The sequence below is a fragment of the Cylas formicarius genome, unplaced genomic scaffold, assembly GCF_029955315.1.
Source record: "Cylas formicarius isolate icCylForm1 unplaced genomic scaffold, icCylForm1.1 PGA_scaffold_7__23_contigs__length_41026272, whole genome shotgun sequence".
NCBI lineage: Eukaryota > Metazoa > Arthropoda > Insecta > Coleoptera > Brentidae > Cylas > Cylas formicarius.
In genome coordinates this window covers 34,626,386-34,647,192 of record NW_026844352.1, presented here as the reverse complement: position 1 = coordinate 34,647,192, position 20,807 = coordinate 34,626,386, and the positions used below count along the sequence as shown (strand labels likewise).

At 36.0% G+C, this 20,807-nt stretch overlaps 1 protein-coding gene across 2 annotated transcripts in view; it reads left to right on the top strand.

Moving 5' to 3' along the window:
• Positions 1-20,807, top strand: part of LOC132705176 (LIM domain only protein 3-like) — a 90,886-nt gene that overhangs the window by 56,383 nt on the left and 13,696 nt on the right. For both annotated transcript variants that reach the window (XM_060675619.1, XM_060675618.1), the window contains one exon: positions 14,699-15,084. In XM_060675619.1, the coding sequence (XP_060531602.1) occupies positions 14,723-15,084 (362 nt within the window). In that variant the 5' untranslated portion in view covers positions 14,699-14,722. The remainder of the gene's footprint in view (positions 1-14,698; positions 15,085-20,807) is intronic.

Sequence of the window (20,807 nt, the reverse complement as noted above, 5' to 3'; positions counted from 1 at the left end):
ACTAGAATAACATGAACAATCCAAATATAATTAACAAAAGTGTCTCGTATAACAATCAAATGTATCCGAATACTGAGAAAGACAGAAAATGAACAAAAAAAAAAAAAAAAACAAACCCACCAGAGGTATAAAACCATATAACATCAAGAAAAGGCAAGATAAACTAACTAAAGCTCTAATCATGAGAGAACAATAATTTTTTTTATTGGAAGCAGAAAAGTTTAGATGATAATTAAAGATTTGAAGGCTTAATAAGAATAGAAGTATTGGAACCAAATATTTCCACGCGATCGTACTATGGATCGTTTGCTTATCGTGAAAACGACAGAAATTTTGCAGTTTTTGCGGTAATTTTTTTTTTTAAATTCTGGAACAGATCAGCCAGTAAACTGTAATGCAGTAATTAATATGTGCCATTACGAGATTATTACAAAAAATCTTTATGTGTACTTAATAAATTACCTCTTTTCTGCAATTTAAATAATCAAAATATAACTTTTTAGGTACGTTTGAAAATATTTTGTTCTTGTTCTTGGTAGTGGACGCCGTTTGCATTTTCAGTGCCTTCAAGTTTTTCTAACCGTTTTCTTCTTGGTTTTAAGAGTAGTTCATTTTTTAAATTGTTGGCGATAAGCAAACGTAGTAGGTGATTATATATATATATATATATATATATATATATATATATATATTCTCACGTATTGATTCACGGATGGAAAAATGTGATGACACTATATTCCGGGATATCATCCGTTCGCTCGTTGAACTCCGACTGGAATCCTGCAAATCTTGCATCCGACTGGAATCCTGCAGACGTTTCGCCAAAATCTCACTTGGCATCTTCAATGCTCGCGCTCCGAAAACACTTCGAACACTGGGAGGTTATCGGCGGTGCGTGCGGTATTTATACTCTGCGCCGGAGATGGTAACGGTGCTGCTTGTGCGTGGGGGGAGGTAGCTCCGCCCCCTGAATTGTCGCGTTGTTAATTTCGCCCGATCGTAGTTGCGATGTCCCCGTTGGCTGCTGCGCATCGCTCTGCTGTTTGATTATCGTTCTCCACGTGTTGGATAAATGCAGAGCGTCGTCTCTCGTATTGAGGTGTCCGGACTTTTCTATTTCGATGGCCTCTCGTATAATCCTAGTCCTAAAATCAGGAATATTAGCTATTTGTTTGCAAGTGCCGAAATCAATTTTATGGCCTGTCTGATGTTGGTGCTGAAACGAAGCAGATGTTGTTTGTTTGTTTCTTATGGCTAAACGATGTTCCTCGAGCCTGGCTGAAATCCTTCTGTTGGTCTGTCCCACATACGTCAGGCTGCACGATCCGCATGCTACACTGTATACTCCTTGGTTTTCCAGAGTAATTTTTTGTTTTGGGTTTCTTAGTATTGCTCCGATGGTATGGTCAGGTTTGTATGCCGTTGATATGTCGTGTTTCCGTAATATTCGGCCGATTTTGTCAGTAACCCCCTTGATGTATGGCAGGACAGCGATCGATCTTCGTTGGGTCTCGTCCTGCACTCTCTGCTGCGGCTGTTGTTGTTTACTGATTGCCTTGCTGATGGTGCGCCTTTGGTATCCGTTTTGTTGAAGACAGGTACTAATTTTCTTCAGTTCTTTATCTCTGTTCCTCTCGTTTGTGAGCCTGAAGGACCGAGCAATTAATGTATTTGCCACTGCCTGTATCTGTGATGGGTGGTGATGAGATTTAGCGTTCAGATATCTATTAGTGTGTGTTGGTTTTCTATAGACAGTGTGATCCAAGTGTCCATCTTCGGTCCTTGTGATGTGCACATCTAAAAAGGGCAGACTGTTATCCTCTTCAAGTTCTATTGTAAATTAAATCCTTGGGTGAATGGAATTCAGATGATCTAGGAATTTCAAAAGCTCCTCCTTGCCAAAAGGCCATACAACAAATACGTCATCAACGTATCTTGTCCATAGTTTTGGCTTCAGATTTGCCTTCTCTATTGCTTTCTTTTCGAAGTAAATCATGAAGAGGTTGGCAACCACAGGTGAGAGAGATGATCCCATTGCTGCTCCATCTATTTGTCGGTAAATTTTCCCGTTGTGCATAAAGTAAGCGTTTTTCAGGCAATGTCTTGACAGATCCATTATGTATGGCGGAAGATCTTCGTTTTCTTCTATAAGCAAGAGTGCCTCTTCTACTGGAATACTCGGGTAGAGGGATTTGACATCGATCTTCCGCCATACATAATGGATCTGTCAAGACATTGCCTGAAAAACGCTTACTTTATGCACAACGGGAAAATTTAATATATATATATATATATATATATATATATATATATATATATATATATATATATATATATATATATATATATATATATATATATATATATATATATATATATATATATATATATATATATATATATATATATATATATATATATATATATATATATATATAATCATATTTGGACTGTATAAAATTAAGCATTACAGAATAATGCAAACAAGAAGAGGTGAAAGATCACACCATAACATTCCTAATAATTTTCTTTCATTTTATTATCAAAACCTAAATAAAGGCAATTAAGTATGATTGAAAAAAATTTGTTCGTTTTATTTAAATTAAGGCTGATTAATTCCAATAAAATTATTATAAAATGTTAAGTTTTATAAGAAAACCTATTATATTAATATTGCATGTGTCTGAAACTAAAATATAAGACTTTCTAATCTAACGATAGCGTTAACATAAAAAAAGACTTTTCTTATAATTTATAATGATGGCCTCTTTGTTTTGTTGTTTGTTATGTTCTATTTTTATTTTATTTTATTTTCTGTTCTTGATTTATTAAACAGTACCAATGAAGCAAAATCATATTTGATTGTGATCAAATTGTTAGCGTTTTTTTTTATTTTACTACGTTTTTTTCTCTGAGTGCACTTAAAATGTGTAGATCATTTTCAATATTTAACACCATATTTTTAACAAAAGTTAGTACGTTGTATTTTAATCTATGAATGGTGAAAATTTTATTTAATAAATTTTATATAGATTCCAATATGTTAATTAGAGCCCTCGACTAGTGACAGAAAATGGGAAGCCCGATCAGAATTTTGGAAGAAATTTAGTGACAAGTCATCCAATCCCAAATATTTCACTACTGTTGTATACTTACCTCGACAATAAATTTAATACATTTCATAAACTCTTTCTAAGGGCATTTAATTTGTTAATTTGTACCCTTTAAGGAAAAGGGATATTATTCAACAGGTATGAGACTGACAGACTCATATAACGTCGTCACATTAAATTCGCATAAGGAAAATATCATGTTGCATTATAAACAATTAAAAAAAGTTCACAAAAAGTACATATATGCAGCTAACATTTTTTAATGATAAATGTTTTTTGAATTCCGAAAACAAATCGCGTTCCGCATGGCATATAAAAAAAATGAAATAAAATGTGCCACAGACGGGGAAAAGGTTACTAATATGACTTCGGCTGCCAATTGTTTTAACAAATTCTTCGTCGATTCAGCCAATAGTTTGAAAAATATGTTTTCGTCTGATAAAAATACGATTTCGCCAGATGTAGGTCTTGCAGAGAGTATGTATTTAAGTCCATATTTAGGTACAGAAGTTAGTAATAAAATGTTGTCAGTCACTAAGAAATATTCAGCGGGATCGGACGGCATTCCCTGTGCGGTGTGGTTGATACTATTGTAGAACCGATGACAAATCTCATTAATGATTCTTTTTAATTAATTAATTTAATTAATCACGCCACTGTATAAAAAAATGGTGCAACAATTATTTCAAATTATAGAGCCATAGCACTTCTATCTGTTTTTTTTTTTTAAATCTTCGAAAGAGCATTCAAGTTTAAAATTTTTGGTAAGTCGACATTTTTTTTTGGCGTGCAATTTGGTTTTCGAAAAAACAATCAACGAAGGATGCCATTCTCTCGTTATATTAGCATATTCTTGGCAAGTTAGAAGAAAGGCAGCAAACAGCATGCGTTTTGTCCAATCTACAAAGAACATTTGACTTGGTCGATGTTGATATTTTAGTGGACAAGCTTCGTTTATTATGTGTTTTCTTTTTTTCCCCATACTTACTTTTCCCTTTTTGCGGATGATGCAGTTTTTACCCTTTCTTCAGCATCGTCTGAGCAACTTAGCATTGCAAGCATTTTGCAGAAGTTAATAAATTGATACTAAATGAAATTGAAACTAAGGTGATCGCCTTTTCAACACGGGATTTAAATAAGAGTTTATTAGTGCGCTCCAATGAAAGCACAATCCAACAGAAAAGTATTGTAAAATTCCTCGGAGCTTATGTACTCAAGACCCTCCTGGTTCGAACAGGTGGATCACATTCTCAAAAAACTTTCTGTTTATTGCTTTGTCATATGAAAGCTCCGTCACCAGGTTTCTTCTCCTTTGGTAAAAATGTACTATTTTTCCAATGTTTAGTCTTAAACTACGCCTTGCGGAGCAAGTCTTTAGGATGCAGAAACACATTTTTTAATGACTATACTATGTATGCCTTGGAATTTTTCATGTCGAGACCTATTTATCTAATCAAGAAACTCAGATATTCGGTACAATTTAAGATATAATCTTAACATACAAATACCTAAACACCGACTGTCTCTTACATCAATTAGTACTTTTATTTTGACCTTAAAAATTAATAATAAATTGCCTATCTAACTGAAGGAGATAGCTAGTCAAACAAAATTCAAATACACTCTTAAAAACAAATTGCTACGAGTCGCCTATTATAATATTAAGGACTTTCGTTCCTGTTAATACGTATTCGTTGTTTGTTATTGTCTAATATATTTGTTATTTACCTAACATTATTAATTATTATTAATAAATTCATTTTTCTAAAGTAATTTTATATTATTTATATTTGTATTATACTAACAATATCCAAAACTTGTAACTCAATTCTTATGGAAATAAAGCTACCTTTATCTACTTACTTCGTATACAAAATCTACATGCATCATAAATAAAAAAGGGCCACTAAAACACAATTCCAAAGTTGCTGAATTTGAGCATATACGGGGCACAACAATGCAACAACAAGTTTGTTTCCCGTTTTATTTTTCATCTAGTCATCTAGTCATCTAGTATGGTGTCCAAGCCTGAAATCAAGGCTAACCAGTAATACTATTTTTTCTTTAAGGCTGTAAAAGGGTGTTGCCTTAAACAAAGTCGCAAAAGTCCTTCACAAAAAAGGTTTTGTCTCACTGTAGATTTGACGAAGAACCAATTGTTGTATTGTAGGACTAAACATTTCCCTCCATTACGTACTGTGGGGTCCGGTGGCATCCAGCAAACTGAAGTCTTCTTTGGTCTGTTGAATGACTCAATAGAGTGTCCAAGTGTCATTCTAACTCCAAACAAAAAGTTCACGATTAAAAGATATCAAGTTTCTTCCCTTTCTTCACTTGTACGTGTAGAACGTTGCTATTTTAAGCGATGCTGTATACATTATATAAATAGACCTGTTTTGGACTTGGTAATCTATCGATGTCGATTATACTTCCCCGTTAACCTTAATGATAATTGCACTTATTTTAATTGAACTCGCTCGCTAATCGAAAGCAATATCTAAAATTACAATTTTGATTAACATCTGCAATTTGTAGCAAGTATTTCTTCCGACGTCGCTGCGGAAAGTTATAATGCGACAATTTTGTATTCAGCCCGTTATTTTATTAAAAACGTTTCTGAGAAACGATCTATCTCGACGTTTTCTGAAAGGCATCAGTCGGGTGGAGATTATTCGCATAGAAATCGTTTTTCGAATTTCAAAAATTGACTTCGAATTTTCTACTGCGAAATAACGCGTTCTTGTATTACCGAACGGACGTCTTTATATGAAGGATTATCAAATCGGTGTTGATACAAGTCAAGTTGCTGAAGTTCTCTTTCCAACGTTAACTTAAAATCTGCATCTCTGATTTAGTTAAAATTATCATTTCTTTCCATTGCGCTAAACCTAAAGACATTAAACCAGAAGAAATGCCAATTAGATGTAGTCAATTATTAATGGGAAGCTGTACTCAGCAAAGAATTATTTCAACTTCTTATGAAATAGGAACTGTGCTTTTCTCGGGAAAAAATGGGAAAGGGCCACAATTGTTTGAAACATTTGAATTCAGCGCCCTAAACACTTCGTTGTTGAGACCTTTTTTCTAGAGTTTCGTGAAAGTTCATACCTAAGACAGTTTAACAGATCAAATTTAAAGAGCAGCAGATGGATTTACCGTGCCCACGTCATCACTAGAGATTTAACGGTTCGGAAAAAAACCGGAAAATTTGGAAAAAAACACGGTTTTTTTCCGTTTTTTTCCCAAACCTCGGAAACATTGGAAAAAAACGGAAAATTTGACTTTTTTTAAATTAAATGCCAGACAGCTAAACGAGTTAATATATTATGATATAATTGTGTATTGGTTAGTATAAGTTGCTTCAATAAAAAAAAAAACAAAAATTAAGATGCCCACTTTATTTCAAAATAATAAAAAAATAAAATAAGAACTCTTTGGTTAACAAAACATGAAAAGAAGAACTGACAGCGCAAGCAAAATGCAAGTAAAAAAACGTCATTTCTGCAAAGCCAGTACACTTAAAGGGGTTTCATCGTCAAGGTCCAAGTCTTCGGAGAAAGAATCTGGTTCTGATTCCGCAGCATCGCTGTCCTGCATATTCCCAATTAATTCGATATCCATTTCAACCCGCTGCAAAAGCGGAACTGGCCTAAAATCGTAGGCAAATTTGTCATTTTCTTCTAAATTTAAGGTAGACCGAATTGCAACAAGTTTTTGGACCTTATCTTGTGTCAGTCTATTTCTTTTTTTAGTATGAATAACATCATGCAAAACCAGTCAGTTTCTTTCTGACGAAGCGGACGATGGAGGTGCATTTAAAATTCTGGTAACAATTGGCATAAGTGGCTGCGAGGTACTCAACCCCTGCCACCATATAACTGGACTGCTCGCAGATTTCCATAGAGAATTCTTACTAAAAAATCCCGTGTCAGTTCTGAAGTGGGTTAAATTTGCCATTACTTACCATTTATCATTTGCGAAATAAAATCAATTGCCAGTATAACTTGGTCTTCATTTAATTGCTTCCCCTTAAAACGGGAACCAAGAAGATTTGCTGCAAAATGAATAGGTTTACAACAAAATTCGAAGCGCTCTTTTACACATTCTAATAGGTTTTCTTTAGTCAGGCAGGACAGGCCAGTATTTGCGGGAATACCATATATTGCATCTTCTATCAACTTAAAAGCAAAAGGCACTTCTGATAATAAGGATGTATCGGACTCAATCGGATTTGTTTCGCGGAAATGTGTAGGGGATTCACCGGTAAACAAGTTGTCAGTGTTGTTACACTGTACTTATTTTTGAAAATATGTTTGAAAATAATTGTATTGAATAATATTTAACACTTAAACCTCCCTGGATATTAAAATGCTTTTGGATTTCGTTTCCAACAAAAATTCAATTTTTACCAAATTTTCCGTTTTTATCCAATTTTTCCTGGAAAAAACCCGTTATTTTTCCAACAACCAATTTTTCCGGAAATTTTGAATCACTAGTCATCACTCCTCATTACAGCATAACTTTATTCTGACTTGCTATCTGGTCAAAACATATAGCTGTTAAATAATATAGTGGCTCTACTACATGCGCATATTGAATGGATCTTCTCAAAAATGTTTTCATAGTTGCTTCATAAGGCAGGGTTTTTATACGGCTATACGGGTCAAAGCTAACTTGAGTGTAATGCTGTCCAAAGGTAGCACCAGGACTTCGTCTACCTGTAGCCGGGTGTTCGTTGCCATGTTCACTAATTATTGGTGACTGGCCTGACAGTAATCTTTATGTGACTTATCTTGCTTCGACTTGTATTGGTGGAATATTCAATGGGACATCAAGCGCGTGAGGTGGGAGTTGTGTTCAAAGCACGGCTACCCTGTCGTTTCCTCCTGAATGGTTCTTGCTCACCAGACATATACACCATCATCATTGATTGATCTAACCAGTGTTAACTACAGCCAAAGTGTTATTTTTGGGTTCAAACCACAGTTATTTTCACACATTCTTCGGCACTTTCCTAGTGTAATTGTCATTTTATCTGTTTTTAAACTCTAATGTATTTTTTCTTTTAAACGTTAAATGGTAAGGGATAAACAAAAAACTGGTTGGTGGTGTGTTTCTGTTCTTTAATGCATTGGCCTGGATTGATCTCCTTCGTCGCTGCTATTCCATGGCCTGCCCGTATCAGATTCATTGCCATTTGTGAAGTTCCTCGTCCATCAACTTTTTCCACAACGAAAATCGCCAAAACTTTGGAAATGTTCCTTCTAATTCTGCGGGAACGTTTTCTGTATCGTGGCGACTAGCAAAAGGCGCAGTGGAATATGCCGGTGAAATTTTTGAACGCTACGAATATTGTAAAAGTCAAAGTCGATATTGGGAATAGGTCGAGCACACTCACACACACAAACACAGAGAGACACACACATATATAAGCAAGGAAATAAATAATGTAAGGCAATAACAAAATATTGCCGGACTGTGTAGCGTATGTATCGCCCTGAACGAATACCTTGTAGAGTTTAATAAAAACGTCAAGAGAGAGAAGCGACCGATAGGGGCAATGGGGGTTGGCGGTAAGCGCCGAGGGACAAGGGCCTTTCCTCCCCACAGACGTTAGCAATCTTATTTTCTTTCCGATATAATATTAATATACGTATAATACGTACGGCCCCTTTTTTTAATGCAAATGTTTGCCCCGGAACGAGAACGAAGATTGATATGTTGCCGAGTACCTTGGCCGAAAGGGTGGGGGGTCATATGGCATAACGCGCTTTTCCCAGCGAAGATCTCATCCCTTCAGCCCGTTCAAATAGTACTCGGCGAAGGCGCTGCGAATGAAGAGGATGGTCAAGCAGTTCAAACCGTATTTCGTGGATTCCTACAGAGCTATCTGAAGATAACCAATTAAGATAACTTCATGCCTGTTCCAAAAAATAGTCAGACATCACTTTCCCAACCGGAGAAAATAGTTTTTGATTTTTTTGTTAAGGTTAAGGTTAAAGAAACTGTTCCGACGATCCTCGTACTTAACATAAAATTGTATGGTGTGCTAATAAAACACCCTGTAAAAGGTTATGCGAAATAAATAACGGAAACACTTCCCTTCAAATGCCGGAATCTATTGAAACGCCATTCGGATCAATTTCACGGTCATGTCGTCGCGTCTGCTCGGGGAAGTGCGCCGTCGCTTTTCAATTTACGACGCGACGTCTTTGTCGCCATCCAATCCGTCACCCATGTCCATTTAGTGTCACTTAGTACCTTCTGCTTCGGCCTTTTGTCCTTCTCACCGTTCAATTTATTCCCGATTTCATTTACTTACGCAATAAGCAAAAATTATACGCTTCGATTATGCCATTTATGGATCCGAAGAAAAATTTCGCTAAGGAAAAATTGTCCGAAATGTTTTGAATCTCCGCGTAAAGAAAACCCAATTTTCCCTAAAACTCTGTTTTTACAACTACAGAAATTTACAAGACGTGTAGCTTGCGTCCCAATGGGGAACCCAAGCAATAATGCCGACATTTAAAAATGTCCTGCTCCCAAAAGTATCTGCGATCATGCAATGCAATTCACAATATGAAATTAAAAATCGCAAGGAGAAACACAATCTCTTAAGTGTTTTGATATATACCGATACAAAAATCAGACACGAATAGATAAGAAAATGAGGAAATGTCCCGGGTCCTCTGTTTAAAATTTGGGAAATGCTCACATGTATGGTGGAACCTGAAGCTAAAGGAAAAATCGAACAATTTGAACTAGCCTGATAACAAAATAAAACCAGTTATAAGAGTTTGTGTAACTTATATGAAAACACAAAGTACATATAAATTATATACAGGGTGCAAATTATAAAAGGATCCGCCTTGATTTTCTCGAAAAGTATTTAAAAAATAAACAACGCTGAAACACGTTAATTTTGTTTGCAATTTTGATATTTTCGTAGATGGCTCCTTCTTCATTTTTTGATTGATTTGCACTTACTCGTGAAGCCTCTTTTTAAAGGTCTTGCTTGCTTGAAAAGTTAAAATGGAACAAATAAAAAATATAATATTTTTCCCACTTTCAGTTCGTACTATTTTCATAATGATTAGAGTTACACCTTCGAGAGTTTAGATAAAGTGCGTCGGGCGGCGCCTTAATTAGCTTTTTGAGATAATTGGCTCCGATGAGTTCAATGCTACAAATGATTTCTACAAATAGTAAGTAAGTAGCAAAAAATTTAAATCAAAACCTCAAAGTGGTCACCATCTTCTTCAATGCAGTAGTAGGGCCTTTGTTCAAAAGCTCTTCTGACATTTTCCAACATCTCTGGGGTTCTTCTTCCGTATTCACCTACTATTCGTTCACACAGCTCTTTCAGAGATCTTAGGAACAGCTTCGTTTTTAAATGTCCTGATAAAAAAAATCTAATGGCTTTAAATTTGGAGACCGTGGTGCCATTGGATCGGTCCCATTTTCAAATTCACTGTCCTGGATATTATTATTATTGTGATTTAAAAATACTAAGTTGCCCCGCCCAAACGAACTTAAAAATAAGAGGGATCCGTCAATAAAAATTTCGAAATAGCGAAGTTGTGGTTTCTTTTAAAAATAAGTTGACGTGCTTCAGGATTCTGCAAAAATTTACAAAAATGTAGAAAAAAAATTTACTAAAACTGAAAAATTTAACTTTTTCGTAGATGTTAAAAGGAGGGGTCACTTTTATCATTTGCATTGCATTATAATTGCCGTTCAATGCAGTCACAAAATCCCTATATTTATTATGAGATGACCCTTCCTGCCACTTGCAGGTTGTCCATACTGCAGTTCACGCAGATTTTGTTCCGTTTCAATAACCTCAATGAATCGAAGAATGAATGGAAAACGGCACCCACCGTTCCATGATTATGCAAATTCTTTTGATTGGATTAGCGAAAGTAGACTAACGTCAGGTAATGGCGCAGTAGCTTAACATAGGTTTCGTCGACGTCGACGAAATCAACTAGCCTCTTCTAATGAACGCTGGCCAGATAAAATCTTGTATCAAAGAGTTACCATTTCTGAAGCTGATAGAGGTGATATTGTCATAATTGCAAATCGTCTGGGGTTAATCTAAAAAAAAAGAAAATGTAATATATCCAAATTTTTTAATGTGGTAGAAAGCAAACGTTGGTTAGAAGAAACAAGAAACATCTTGATCAATAATATGTTTAAATGTTTTTAATGTTAAACTGGAGACGAAAGTAATGCCGCTGTTATGTATTTTATATATTTTTAGAAGTGAAATCATGGACATTAGCTGTAGCAAAAGAGCAAAAAGATCCACAGATATTGTAGTAGAAAGAACGAGAAGGGAAATGAAAGTATAATGTAATAAGAAATGAAACCAAATAATGAGAAAAAAACGTCATGGCTAGGTGGGCAATATTTGAAAGTGGAAATGTCGTTCCTTCTGCTTGATTCGTTGCTCTGGATTGTCCTGACCAAATCTTCACAATACCTACGTGAGCTATGACTAGTTGCCTAAAGCTTAGCGTCTTATAACAATTTTTGTGTCTCTCATTATAGAATTGTACTGGGTATTTTAGTCGTAACTATCGAATCCAGGATAAGCGTAAGGAACTTGGGTGTCTAAATATAGATAGATAGATAGATTCATTTATTGACTACGTTTCGTACAAAAGGGACGTACAATTGTAGCAAGTCAGAAGTGATATTCAAGTGCAATAAAATCAAAATAATAAATAACATAAAAACACACATCTAATACAAACAAAATTAGACAGTACTGTACAGTTTTATAGCGCATCGATACCAGTGACAGTGTCAATGTATGCTCGCAGGGAGTAAAAACAATGACGTGTAGAAATTCTTTAATATTATGTTTAAATTTTCTATTGCTCATCTTTTTCACGGTATCTGGCAAAACATTATACAATTTCAGGTTCAATGAATTGTTCTCAGACTTCCTCAGTCTAAACCTAGGCCGTCTAAGGAGATCCCCCGAACGAGTTGAATAGCCATGGCGATCAGAATTAGGGCTAAAGTTTCCTTTCGTTCTCTGTATCTCTAATAACTGGTAGTAGATATAGATGCAAGGAAGGGGCATCACTTTGAATTTTTTAAAACAAGGTTGACAATAGTCCCTATATCCTATATTAGTAACGACTCGAATGGCCCTTTTCTGCATTCTAAAAATCTCCACAGCAGCTGAGGAATCACCCCACAGTACCGTGCCATAGCATAAGTGCGAATGCAACAAAGAAAAATAGACCATAAGCAGAGTCCTTGTTCCTATCAGGCCTCTCAGTCGTCGAAGAACGAATACGTTGCTGGACAATCTATTTTTCAGGTCTGAGATATGTTGTTTCCAATTTAGACTATCATCGATCCTAATGCCAAGCAACTTGACGGACTGTCCACCATTTATTGGAGGAAACACAATACTCTGGGTCTTGTCTAAATTTAATTTAAGATAATTATTTTCGAACCAGACATTAGCCCTGTCCTCCAACATGCCAACCTTAACGGACAACTCCTCGATACTCTTAGCAGATGTAGTGAAGGATGTATCGTCGGCAAACATCACGCACTGATTGGGGGCCATGAAATGATAAAGGTCATTTATGTATATTGTAAATAGTAGCGGGCCCAGGATGGAACCCTGTGACACCCCGCTTACTACTGATTCAAGTGATGAACGGTCATCCTGGTATTCTACAAACTGCTGTCGGCCCTGCAAGTAATACGCTATAAGATCTAAGGGCAGACCTCGTATACCATATCTATATAGCTTTTTAATAAGAAGTTGGTGAGAAACACAGTCGAAGGCCCTAGAGAGATCACACAAGGTCAAACCAACTAATTCACCCCCCTCGAGGCCCTCAACTATCCCACTCACAACTTTAGACACTGCTTGGATCGTCGAACACCCTCCCCTAAATCCAAACTGACCAGCACAAAGACATTCGATCTGGTTAATATAAGAAGTTAGCTGATCTTTTAGTAAGATCTCAACTCTCCCAATAACGCTGATGGAATCTGGTAGAAAGCTTGATCGAGCATAATTGCTTTCTATTTTCTGGAAAGAATTTTACACTATCCAGAAACTATTCGGAAATATCTTTCTTCCATTTTAATTATCATTACAGAGTTTTATGTTGAACAAAATAATTACCAAACTCGTGAACGATTCGAAACGTCCGATTCCAATCTAGTTTCTCTCGATTCCTTTGTCGAACATGAAAGCGCAACCGTCGTCAGGATGAAATTTAATTTAAAAATGTTTAGATTGGACGGAAAATAATTTATTGTCCGGAAAGAAAAACTTACAAATTAAGTTTTTATTGTGTGAGCCCGGAACATAATTAACTTTATAACATGGCGTCCACGGGGGAGAGGGAAGGGGTCCACAATAAACGGAAAACGCACAAAAAGAATTTTTAATTTTTGAGGTAGTAAAGCGGAATAGGTAGTAATTTTAATTAAAAACTTGAAAAGTATCCTTTGTTTTACTACTGCTTAGTCAAATAAAGGGCCCAAGACGATGTTTTTGTTACGGTAATTAACGGAAAATTAAACGGCGTTCATCTGGACACATCTCTCCCCCCTTCACGGAAATTACCTCGCCACGGTTTGAATAAATTTAACTCCGGAGTTTTTGTTCGCCCGGTTAATTCGAACAAACACCGCCAGATTGGGGCAATGGAAAATGTAAGCGTAGTCACAAAAGTTTACAACATTTTTTAGCAAATATTTCCTCTCTCGCTTATTCCTCATAGAAATTGAATTTGTTTGTTTAAATCTCTTTCTCAAATTACCAAAACTCTTCGGAAATTTGTTCTACTAAAATTAGTAAGGTACGTGCTTTTGGAATATTTATTTATTGCATTGTTATAAAAGTGCGCCTAATGTTAGCTCTGTTTCTTTTTTTTTAAATAAAAAATATCCATTTTTCAATGCAAGTGAAGCCCACTTGCTTGATTTTAACTCGACTAAAAACCAAGTGCGTAATTTATTTCTGATTGTCTCGTAAATGTAGAAATTAATACTTTTCCTTCACTGAAACGCTTATTGCATCCTGAAAATCCTGCACCACATTGAACAGGGTGTGCAGGATTTTCGTGGTATAATATAAAATGTAGTAGTTATCTAAAATTTGCAGCTGTCGACTTCAGATTTGACAGGAAGGTAGACGTTTATACCCACATTTTTTAGAAGTTGGGTGCAGTGAAATGTCGCGAAGTATTAACAAAATAAATTAAAAAAATGTTTTATTTTGGCTTTCACAAAAAAAATATTTTCCTTAAAACTATTCGGGAAAACTATATGCGGGAAATCTGGGACTAAAACTTTTATTTCATGCATTTTTTCGATGACATACAGAGTTTTTCAATTATAAACAAAAATCTTAAAGGCTCTGAAAATTGTTCATTGGCATAGTGGTCGGCAGGAGCACGGATAGAAAAACAATGCATCCTTCTAGGACAAAAAGCCTTTAAAATACAATGTGACTTTGTAGACTGCGAAGTGCATAGTACAGAGTAGCCAAGATTTTCCCAAGTCAGTCTTGTTCTGATCGCGTTTTTTTATGTTTGCAGATAAAGAGCAGGCCTAACGGGCCCATGATGACGATGGACGTATCGAAAACCGAAGCGGCGAAGCCCGGAAGCTCCGGGGGACCGCAGGAGTGCGCTGGCTGCTGCAAACCGATCACAGAACGCTACCTGCTGAAAGCGCTCGACATGTTTTGGCACGAAGATTGTTTAAAGTGCGGCTGTTGCGACTGTCGATTGGGCGAGGTCGGATCCACCCTCTACACCAAGGCCAATTTGATACTGTGCAAAAGGGATTATCTGAGGTTGTTTGGAAATACCGGCTACTGTGCCGCGTGCAGCAAAGTAATACCCGCCTTTGAAATGGTTATGAGGGCCAGAAGCAACGTGTACCATTTGGAGTGCTTCGCTTGTCAACAGTGCAACCACAGGTTAGTATAAACAGCAATGATCTGGTTGGGGTAGTATGAACCGTAATGAGGATTCAATCGTGGCTGATTTTTTTTGGCAATATTGACTCACTTACGGAATGTGCTTTTAAGAAGAAGTCTGGGACACAAATAGAACGAAACTTCTAAAATCAAAGCTAAAATGTTATGGATTTTCTACGGAATTGTTTACTCTTATATCATCATATCTGAATAATAGAAAACAAATAATATCCTCTCCGAGGTGCCAAAGCGGTCCATATTTATTGTGCGTACTTCGGACATTCTAAAATCACTTTCTGTAAAATTCAAGTGTTTGCCGACGATGCACAAATTTATTATTGTTTTAATGATTATGATCTTTTGGAGGTAGAACAAAACACGAATCACGATTTACGCACTTTGAATTCTGCAAAAGCCATAATCTGATGTTAGACCCTACAAAATCTGCATTATTACTTTTTGGAAATAAAAATAAGATGAGTAGGATCAAAAATTCTTTAAATATTTTAATTGATGATTAAGTGCTTAGCCTTTAATAATGCTAAAAACTTGGGTATTTGTTCAGACAGCGAGCTAAGATTTAAAGAACATTTAAAAAGCATATTTCAAAGGGAATATAAGGTGTTAAAAATTTAAATCATAATACGTTTAAAATTAAATACAACAAAGAATTACTGCATCTACATAATTTGCTGTAGAGATTTTTTCTGTTTGCTTTTTGTTTTAATAATTCGTAGCTGGGATAGCGCGTCATCATCAATTTCTTTTTTAATTTTTGTTGTGTCAGGCCCTGGTTCAGTAGGGTAGCTACAACTAATTGGCCTCTGTATTGTATGTTTGTTATGATATCTGAAATAAAAGTCGTTTATTATTATTATTATTATTATTATCTGTCACAGTTGTTGGATGATTGATGCATCTTTTGCAAAAGGCTCCCAAACTTAACTCAATCAGAATTGCGAAATGTGAACGGGTATCAGAACAATTGGTGTTTTGTCTTTTGTCTTTGGGAAGCTATTATTGCGTGACACAACAACTGGTAATTTGCTTTAGCTGCGCCAAATAAACAAAAACTTTAATACAAATTCTTTCTGCGATATTTGACGTTTTTCTTTAAGCTGCAGCTGGTTACATACTACATGTAGATTAAAGTATAAGTCTCTTTTCGACAAAACAGAGTTATTAGAGCAGAAATGATCATCACGGCATGGTTCAGCTTAGTAGCAAATAATAATATTTCCCAATAAATAATAAAAAATTTACAAAAAATAAAACTAGGGATTAATAAATTCACAAAAAAAAACGCAGGCAATGCAAAATCGCACAAAACTGTATTTTTTGTGTGGCAGTTCTCTTTTCACGTCACTCAGTTTTGCTCGTTGGCATTTCCATTTCTGCTTGTTAATACCTACTTTGTTCTCAAAACTATTAAATATTATGGGGGAAAGCACAGAAAACTAGTTTTCCACATATTAGAATGTAAGAAGTTCAAATCAGTTTTTTGTAGAATCCTAAGATTATTTTATATACACGAGTCGGTTGGAAAAATCTTGTTTTTACCTCCTTTTAATAAAAGAACTCTTGAATTTTTTTTGTGTATATCGCTTTACCAACTGATAATTCCGAAAATAAGGTGCGTTTGTTCTAATGAACAAAAAAAATCCAGGTTATTTTAAGGGCATTTGTTTCAAATACTTAAAGAGTTTTGGGTAAAATTCCTCTGATCTTTTAAACCATGTAAATTTTTTTTGAAGGTATTGACTTGATCATAACTCGAGAAAAACATACCTATTTTTTCAAAATTGACTGTGAGAAGTCTAATTTTTATCAAATGGAAAGTATAGTGCATGGAAAGTAGTTCAGCTTTAAAATAGAAAAATGTCCGACTCAACCTCAACCTCAACCCTTGTTTTTTCCAATGTTGTTATGCTGTTAGAAGGTCTCCACTGCACAGTACGCAGTCCAATTGTCTTTGAAACACAAACCAGAATTGACTCATAAATAAAACACCATTTACTATTCATACTCATAAAGTTTTATACTCGGTGAAGTTTATCAAATAATTAGTCACGATTCTTGTTGTAGTACTTAGATCCTACTAATTCATTTTTGAGGCATGACTCAACAGCCAAGAATGAATCGCCGCAGGGGCATCTACCCGAACATAATCCTCACGGGGATTGGCCGACCAGAGTTAAATCGAGCTCATTAAGTAGATGGGTCTAAACAACAACACGCATACGTATTACGTACTACGTACGTATAACGTTTGCCGAAATTAAATATACATTGTCCGAAGCGAAACCGAAAACGACCGTGGGTCCCATTGTGAGCGGCTCGCCTCCGCCCCCTCATCGGGCCGCCCGCAAACCACCCCCATTGTTTTATATGTCGGTTTTCCAGGCACGTTGAAATATTGCAACGGGCACCCATGCAAAATAATCCACTTTTATTGTTTGCAATTATTAATATATTTAACTGTATTACGTTGCGACCGTTCCGGCGATATATTGTCATGTATATAATTGCAGTTTTTGTTTTTCGATTGTGTTTTATTAGGCCATTGTGCGTTTTATATTAGATTTTGTTTTTGTTTTGGGGCTGGCGGAACGTTTGTTCTACGTTTTGCCCGGGCAATTTGCCGCGATAACACTGTCGGGCCTTTCACATTTTTAAATGTTTGAATTACCGCCACCGGGCAGGGTTGGTCGGAGGGGGGTGGGGGTGGAGGTGGTGGGGTTGAAAAACGCCAATAACTGAATGAAGTATTAAAATCGGTGACTGGAAAAGCCTCTGTTTTTTCGCGGAACGATGCCCCAAATTAGCTCGAGGCAGATTTCCGAAACTGAAGCCCGGTAGATACAATCTCTCACTAATTTTGCGGATAATATTAGTAGCTATTTTTAAACGAAAAATTTTTTTTGTTTATTTGTTTTGTGATAAATTACACAGTGTTTAGGTTGAGTAGTGCTAAAATAGTTCACCAAAGAAAATTGTTTTCTTCTGTAACTAAGTCGGGTTATCCGATAATTATTAATAGGCCAGATATTATTAGCTTAAGAAAAAATCTGTTAAGTCTACTGTTCATTTTTCTTTTAAAAGTATTCAAGGAATAACTGTTATTTAATTCAGAAAAAGTATATTGACAATAGTTTAAGATCTTGGTTTGTATTACTCGTTTCCAACTAGTTCAAAGATCCATCTATCCATCCATCCATCCAAAGATCTCTTCTGCAAAGGATATTAATAACCCTACTGTGACAACATACAATTATTTACATAGTAATGGTTACATGGTAATAGTTACTAAACAATCTCATCAAACAAATCTAAAAAATTCAAGAAAAAATGATATGGTATATCAGAAGAAAATCATTTTATCAGTATTATGTTTCCTTTTTTTTCATTTTAATACTTTTGAATTGTCATTTAAACTCATACTAGCCATATCAATTAGAAATATGAATAGAACGTGCCGGTATGAATAGATAAGCAACTGTAGGAGAAAGATTTTAGAGACACCCGTTATTGAGAATAGTCAAACTCAACGATTTGAAAAAGCGCAACTGCAGCAATCATCGGAAATTCATTCTCGTCAAACGTGGGGGGAGGGGACGAACAAAGGATCCCGCCAACACTAAATAACCATTAACGGAAATTAAAAATCCGAAATTGCTTTACAAAAGTCGATATCGAATTAACCCGATATACGTCCGGATCGGCACAATGACTGCCCCATCCAAAACGGTATCAATTTACAAACGTCTCTTTCAATTACTCCAAAAATGACGAAACGTTGTGGGCCCATTAAATCTGCAGAATACAGATATAACTATAATAGTGGCCGCGCCGGCAACGAACAATGGCTTCCATATATTTTCGTTTATTAGCGGCGATTTCCACCAAACTGTCCGCCATAAAGTCAAAATCTGAACATCGCGATAAACCGACCATTGTTTACTTGATTGTCAAATTTACGATTGTACAAATTAAATCTGCGCGTCCGCCCCTATCGGCCCTTTCCCCGCAGCCGACAACAAAAGTTGACAATCAGGTGCAATGCGGTGCACCATTCGCCGCGAGCGGCACATGATTTTACTACGTTTAAAGGCGGCCTCTGAATTTTGGAAATTTATTTATATTCGCGACTTTTTAACGAGATCAGTAAAGATATGTAGTCAACCCACTTTACACCAAGAGGTTACAACTTTAAAGATTGTACTGAAACATTTCGGTATCGATTCGGTCTTACCTATCCCAGTACACACCACATAACCTCATTAATTTTTCTACCAAGAAGAAAACATGTTTGAAATTTTTCCTTAAAGTGGAACATCGCCATCCTCGTGTTCAGGAGATGACGAGGAAGACTATATTGAATATAAAATTTGACAATTGCAAAGGAAGAAGAAGGCATTTAGGAAATCCCGGAAACGAGAACGCGATGAACTTAAGAAACCATCCAAAAGATCTGGACGTTACAGAAGTCAAATTATATAAGTCCCCCTATGCACTCCAAGCGAACTCACAACGACATTATGTTTATTCCCCCGTGAAGAAAAATAAAAGTAAATATGGTGAAAAAAGCAGATCTCGCGGAACCCTTTTTACCCCCGTGCGATATTTTGCTATGATGACCGCAAAAAATGGTTATTGTTGTATCAAACAAACCTACCTTTCAGTGAAAAGTTTTTTCACTGGTTTATTGAAAAACAACGTATATCCTGAAACCAGTTTTTGTTTTGTTAGATCTAGATGATAACACTAAAGTTCCCTTGTTGGACATACGTTTTTAGATGCTAATGTCTGTGAAAAATTGCAAATACACTCTAATGCCCGAGTATTTGGAGAGCTCCTTCCTGAGACCTGCTTGCCTCCCTGTATCAGAAAATCTGAAAACTGCAAAACACTGCAGGTGATTTTTTTCTGCAATTAATGAAAGTGGAAAGAGACGTGATGATAAACTGAAAGTATCTCAAGCCAACATTGGGATTGCTTTGGTTGCATCCGCAAAAGCACTTACTAAATTGCTAAAGATGGAGGAAACTGAAGAAACTCTATCATTAATTGAATGGTTCAGCGACTGTAGCAAATTGTCAGCTGACATTTGCCATTCTGAGTCACTAACACGGCGATTTTAGTGGGCTTTCACACCAAAGTAGCATGCGACGTGCGACTTGCTACCAGGAAGCAGCAAGCACATGGCAACTTGCGTCTTCGTAATTCACTTTCAGATCAAAGTCGCTTACTGCTACTTCATTTGTCATTAGCTCTATTAGCTCTCTGTTTAATTTCCGTTGATAAATGATAAAATAGTTGCAAAGATGTCGTCGGAAGAAGACAATATTGCACTGATTGCTGCTGTGATTGCAAGGAGGAAGAGGAAGAAAAAAAAGAAAAGTGTGGATTCATCCGTATTTAAAAGATAATGCTGATATACATAGCCCATTTATTGTATCGCAGCAGCTACAAGTTCATCCTCAAAAATTTCAAAACTTCTACAGGATGGAAAAGGAAAGGCCGTTTTTAAAATGATTTAAAATAACAAACTTACCTGTAGAAAAGTATTTCCCGGCAACTTGGTTCCACGCTTTATCTTGTTCACTTCTGTTGCTATACGCCTTTAAAGTTTGATCATACAGGCATGGGTACATCTCGATAGTCTGGACAAAGCCTATATTAAATTGTTCATCGTTTGGTAAACATTTTTGGTAGACATCACG